General features: G+C 40.5%; 2 protein-coding genes across 2 annotated transcripts in view; one reads left to right on the top strand and one right to left on the bottom strand.

Annotated features, from left to right (window-relative positions):
- Window positions 1-3,035, bottom strand: part of RNFT2 (ring finger protein, transmembrane 2) — a 28,690-nt gene extending 25,655 nt beyond the window's left edge. The window contains 2 exon segments of the mRNA XM_009886737.1: window positions 1-151; window positions 2,953-3,035. Coding sequence (XP_009885039.1) covers window positions 1-151; window positions 2,953-3,035 — 234 coding nt within the window.
- A 2,760-nt stretch (window positions 3,036-5,795) lies between these two features.
- The window catches only part of LOC104288005 (chromosome unknown open reading frame, human C12orf49), a 5,212-nt gene continuing 4,603 nt past the window's right edge, over window positions 5,796-6,404 (top strand). The window contains exon 1 of the mRNA XM_009886741.1: window positions 5,796-5,822. Coding sequence (XP_009885043.1) covers window positions 5,796-5,822 — 27 coding nt within the window. The remainder of the gene's footprint in view (window positions 5,823-6,404) is intronic.

The raw sequence follows: 6,404 nt of genomic DNA, 5'->3' as shown, positions 1-6,404 counted from the left end.
GGACTGGAATGGCGTGGCTGTGATGGTGCCTGACGGTATACCTGCCAGGCCTGAGAACAGCTGTTGCGGTGAGGAAGCTTCAGCCTTCAGACTTTCAAAAACTCCACTTTCATCCACGCTGGTTTCAGAACTGACTGTTTGGCTCCGGTTTCTGCAGTGGATGGAGATTAGAGAAAAGTGATTAAACAAAAATGAGCACAACAGAACTACTCAGACTTTTAGCCCAATCTTGACTGTAGTCATTTAAGAGTTTCTCACACACTATCAGAATACGTGGGTCTCCAGATGACAGATGCTTTTCCCTCTCTTTGCTGTTGGAAAGTAACAATTGCATAACTAGAGGCCAGCAACAAGACTCCTAAGATCAGAGTATTTCTAAAGAACTGATCAAAATGCACTGGTTCCTTCATCTAAGGAACAGAGTTCCCAAACACCCCCACTTACTTTGAGGGGAGCCAAAGAAATAACACATCCGATACCAAGTTAAACATCTTCTATAATGATTTTAATATTGAAAGAAAAACATACAAGACCCCATGTAACTTTACACAGCACAACCAAGACAGGTCACATTATATACAAACAAATTAATCAAGCTAACTCAAAGAAATGACCTACCCCTAAAATCTTCTGTCTTTACTTAGGGATGATCGCTACTTGTCTACTGATGAGTGACACACACAAGAGACAGAATCAACTGGGGAAGAGAAGCGTTGAGAGCTGCTCATGTGCCACTGATACAACAAATACTATAAATGAAGGATGTGCTCATGGGTCAAGAGAAATTGTTTTATTTCAAAATTCTCAGCAAATTGGACATGGATGTACCCAAATTACTGGGTACCAGACAGAATTAGATCTGGCACTGATTCTTTCCTGAGCTTGTTGGATTATAGCCAGATTCCAAAAAGAAAGTCCTAAATATCTTCATCCTAATACCAAAAGAAAATAGGTTTTCTTCACCTGAACTCAGTACTGTGGTACTGAAATGAATACAAAGTTTAGATGACAGGGAACAACGCAGGTAACAAGTAGAACAATCAGTAGGCAGTAAAGGCCTGGGAGAGAGCAAATACCTCTCTAACTTGCAAAAGGAGAGTAAAGAATAAATAAAGCTCAGCAAGAGGCAAAGCCCACAAATAAGGCATGTTGCAGAGCTTAATTCTCTCGTGATTTTAATCCTTGGAGACATCTAACTTTAGAAATAGTGGTCACAAGCCGAGACAGCACATGTAGGCACATACAGGGCCCTTAACTCTCTCTCTCCCGTGGGTTCAAAAGCCTCCCCAGGCATCTTACAGGGCACAGAGCACTGCCTTTCATCACACTCTGGAGATAGCTTCAAACCCCTCTGGGTATACCTTCCCACTAAGTAAACTCCTAATAAGGCTTTTTATAGCTACACCCCATTCCCAATGTCTCTCCACAGGCTCCAGCAAGGAATCAAGTCAACAAGATATTGCACACCTCTTTTTGGTTCAAAATATTCATCAGCCAGATCTTGGATTTTACACCTAACATTACAATTCAGGGATGTGTACACAAGACAGGGACATAATGTGACAGTACTTATGTCTGGGAACATAACAAATTGGGTGGAACCCAGTGTTACAGATAAAGACACAAGTATTGTTTGGAACAATACTACCAGATACATGACTATGCTTTCATTTTTCAGCAGGAAGGAATTAATCAGGGACATATTTAAAAAAACAAATAAACAAGGATGAAATTCTGAGTGTGCTGAAGTTAACAGAAGTCAAGACCAGTAGCAACAGTATTTCGTTCTACAGTTAGAAAACCTTCAGCCTATGTTATTGACAATGTGTATTTACCCTGTTAAAAACCAGAAGCATTTATAAAAGCCAATTGACATTACTCTGTTTATCTTTTGCATTCAATAATAGACACCTATTCTGAATATATTTTAACCAAACAGATCCTAAAGTGCCTTATAAGTTTGTACTGAGTCAGAGTGCTCTACACTGCAGATGAGAGGGCCCATAAAACATCTTATGCGCCTCTCAAGCCCCGGCCTTGCCTGATGATATAAAACCCACAGACCGCACTAAGACTTGGGCAGCATCATGCAGAAAAAGTTGAAGATGGCTTTCTTGTCCCCTGAAGTTAAGAATGGTACCATGCTAGAAGCATTCATGACATCAAGCTGCACCTCTACCTGCAAAATCACTAAGAAATACTTAGTGACTGCTTGTGATCATGATCTTTCACTTACAATCTCAGCTCAGCCAGAGCAATGAAATTCGTTAGTTCCATCTTTGTCTTAGAGTAATTAGATTAGTTTCTTCTTTAGAGAGGGAAAAAAAAAAAAAGTCAAGCTGTAACCCTGGGAAAGCACAAGGGAACATTTAGTACCAGAACAACAACAGTGGCAAGCCTCCTGTGCTGATGTTATAATTACAGCAATGAATTAGAGGTATTCTGCTTCTAAATATTCACATACATGAAGCTAGATACAGATTCTGGGATGATGTAAAAGATCACCCAAAATCTTTATAAAATACTAAGTCATAGTAGTTGGGAGCTTCAGATCAGCAGACTTTTTAAACACCTTCATAACAGAAGTATAAATAACCTCTGTTCACACAGATCAATCCTTTCAGATTGGTAGTGCTCAGGATCCCCACAGGACTGTGCCATGGATCGCTCTTCTAGCGCTCTAAAACATCCTGCCTATGCTAAGCCAACTGTCTCCATACATGCCAAAAAACCTGAAACGCTGTAGTCGGTGGCAGTCACTAACAGACACGAAGGAGAAAAGTAAATCTGTCTCTATAAACTCGAGCAGAAAGCCTGGCCACACTACATTTACAGGAAGTATACATCTTTCTCAATTTTGAGCTTTCACCTTCTAAAACCCACCATACACTTAAATCAGAACATTCCCCTCTAGAGAGGAAAACGGAGGGAAAAAGAAGGAAAAAGATTTACCTTTCAGGAGGAATGTTGTCAGTGTTGCTGCTATGCCGTCTCTGCATTTTCCTCAAAACCTTAAAACACAACACGCTCAACATTAACGTAGGTCAACAATACCCAGTGTCACTACTAACAAAGGCCCACAGAGTCAGAGGGTTGGGAAACCCATCCAGCTAGTGACATGGCTGGCATAAATCATTTGCTTCTTTGACAGAGCACCTCAAGATTGCATTTGTTTCTTAGTACACCTGCGAAGAAACAACTTTCAACTGGCAAATGGAAGCACGCAGACACTGGTCTCCAAGCAGGGCAGGAACTAGTCAGAGCCCCTTTTGCAGTACGTCGCAGTCACAAGGAGCGTACGGCCATGTGATGACATGTTCTGATAAAGATCTTGAGGACAACTAACAAAGTAGCTCTCGATGTGACAAGTGAATCGACATATGATCTCTGGAAATGAAATCCCTTCTTCCTCTTCTGAAGAAACTTGCTTTGTAAAGCAAAACTGAGAGGGAGCAAAAAAAGAAAATGTATAAGCATTTTATATGAAAGAATACAATCAGGTCATGACAATGCTCTTTTAAATAAGCAACCCATTCCCTTTAAACCACAAAAATGCCATTTACAGACTTTGCACAATGGTCATAAATAATATGCACGTACGCAAAAGATCACATGTTCCTGCTCCACTCATTCTGGAATTGTGTGCATAAATAAAGGAAGGTCTGGAATGGGAAATGAAAAGGCATTGAAATTGTATTAACTTCAGGAACTTTTTCTAGAACAAGGAAAGATATTTAGTTATTTAAATCTCTGCTCTCAAGTGTCTAATTGCAAGGGAATGACCTCAAACACATCATCCCTTTAAAAAATAAAGTTAATTCAAAAGCAAAGAACACAGAATCATCATCATCATCAACACAAAACACAGAGTATCTGGCAAATAGTCTTACACTGGTTTATGTTATATTTGTTATATAAAACCTGAGGAATGGAGCTATTTTTGCAAGTGATTTGTCCAGGTTCCCACACGCATTTCATAGAAGATTTAGAGAAATACTCTTTATGTATGAGTCTGATCCTACTCAGCCCTAGACTACGATAGCTACTGAATAAAATGTAAAAGGCTGTAAATACTCTTGAATATCAAAAGTTATAGCATTATTTATAACTTTTCAAATGGTATGAATACATAAATGTGTAGCCCTATATCTGTATTCTGTAAAGACACAATGGTTCTGAGAACGTTTCCCAGCTATCTGTAAGCAGAGGTATGGAAGCTGAGAAGTAGCAAATCCAGAATATTTTCTTCCCCTATATTTTCACCTTTTCATGCATTTTCATTCTTTACTTTCAGTGACCCACTAACCAATGCAAAATTGCATTAAATTCAAATTGCATCCCTTAATAAAGCTCAAATCGTACAGTTCACAGTGCATAAACAGTTGTGTTTACCACGTGCACCTGCAGTAAAAGTACATGTAGTTTGCTCAGTCCTGAAGAAAAGTTACAAAACAGCAAAAGAAGAAAGCATATTTCAGTTAAATCACACAGGTAACTATTGAATTTCTAAAAAGGATTTAAAAAAAACCCCAAAAACATTTACAAAAAAGAGAAAGACTCTTGGTTTGTAACATCCAGTCTTGAAGAACCCCATCAAGTGGGCTGAACTGAGCCAACACTGGATTTGAGTCATCACTGACAAAAAACACGGAGGTTTTAAAATTAGATGCCAACTTTGGACATCCCCTTGACAGTTAATATAAATACACACCTATCTATTTAGATAAAATTTGGCAGAATCACATATGGCATGGAAAACATAGTTTTTAACACACTTTATGGAGAGGATGCAGGAAGTCATCATGAGTACCAGAAATCTAATTCTAACCAAAGTTTTCTAACACCGTAAGTTACCAAGACTCTCTTAACTACAAATTTTGATCTTGTAACTTCCAGCAGTTTTTTAATCTCTAGATATATGTTTCAATCTGTGTTGTGTTTTCAGGGCCAAAATTTGTTTTATAAGGATCTGTAAGTTTTACACAGTAAAAAATACATATTAAAGATTTTTTTCCCCAGATTTTTTAAAGCTGCATTTGTAGCTACATTTAGTACTCCAGGTATCTTTTATGCCTTCCCTGTAGTAAATGTTATTTAATCCTAACCTGACTGTATCTCAGTCATCTTAATATATAATACTATCCTCCTTTTAACCAGAATAGTAATTAAAATGTGATTAAAAGGCCAAGACAGGCTGAACCATGCAGGCAGAGCTGTCCTACCTGTGAACAACTTTGGAGTCACTGCTTATAAAGAAATCTGTCCATCTTCGCATGCTAGAAGCTGAGAGCTAGAGTCAGTGTGGAGACAACTGAAGCTTGGAAAATCCTTCACTCTCTTCTATACCATTAGAAGTCTACTAGATTGTAATGTGGGGTGAAATCTCATTCCAAAATAGATTGTAATGTGGGGTGAAATCTCATTCCAAAATGACATGCAGTTTTATGGGGAGTCACTTTTTCTTTTGGCATCAGCCATGAAGGGGACAGTGACATGAATGCTAAGTACTGGAGATGCAGGACTTGAGGAGATGTAATCATCTGTTCTGCCCAGAGCCCTACAAATTTAAGATCAGATAGAATTTAAATGGAATTTGTTCCAAAAGGCACTAAGCTTCAATACTGATTGGTCCTGCTTTTTACAGATTAAGGGTTTTCATCTTGCAACACTTGGGACATTTTTTAACAGTACCTGAACAACAGGTTTAACCAGAGGTGCAAGGCGCCACGGTGGGAGAGAGGGAAGCTCAAGAGGGTGCAGACATCTCACATGTGGAGTCCTTCAGATAGTCCACGATGGTCCAAATTTCAACCTCATTACAGGTCCTTCAAGCTGGATGATTGTAAGGCACCTGGATCACAGTGTTCAAACTGGCGCATCTGTAAGAAGCACACGTATAGAGGAATTTTCACCATAGCAGAGTGACTTTCACTTCTCCATCTCCTTGGGAAGGACAGCGAGGGGCAGGAACCCATCGTGCTTGAACCCCCGCACGCGTGCGTGACCCAACAAGGCCGTTTTCCCCTGGGATTGGCACCTGCAGCGCGGCCCAGTGCACAGGCACTCCCCTCGGCGCCTGCCGGGCTGTACCGTGCCTTCACACACACGTGTGTGTGAGAGAAATATACATATACATAAACGCATTTATATATACACGCATATGTATACATATAGATATCGATAAATAATTATACACGTAGACATATATACACACAGAGAGAGAGACAGAAGCGAGGCCTTTTTTTCCCCACCGAGGCCGGGGAGGGAGATTCCCGCTGGAGTATGTGCCTAACTGCCCCCGCGGGGGCGGCAGCAAACCGGCTCTGGGGAGCGGCAAGCCCGGCCCGGCCCGGCCCGGCGGCTGCCCCCCGTACCTACCCGTGCGGGCCCCGGTGCCGGGCGCC

This window comes from Charadrius vociferus, unplaced genomic scaffold, assembly GCF_000708025.1.
Source record: "Charadrius vociferus isolate BGI_N301 unplaced genomic scaffold, ASM70802v2 scaffold776, whole genome shotgun sequence".
NCBI classification, from domain to species: domain Eukaryota; kingdom Metazoa; phylum Chordata; class Aves; order Charadriiformes; family Charadriidae; genus Charadrius; species Charadrius vociferus.
This window is presented reverse-complemented; position numbering and strand designations above follow the sequence as displayed.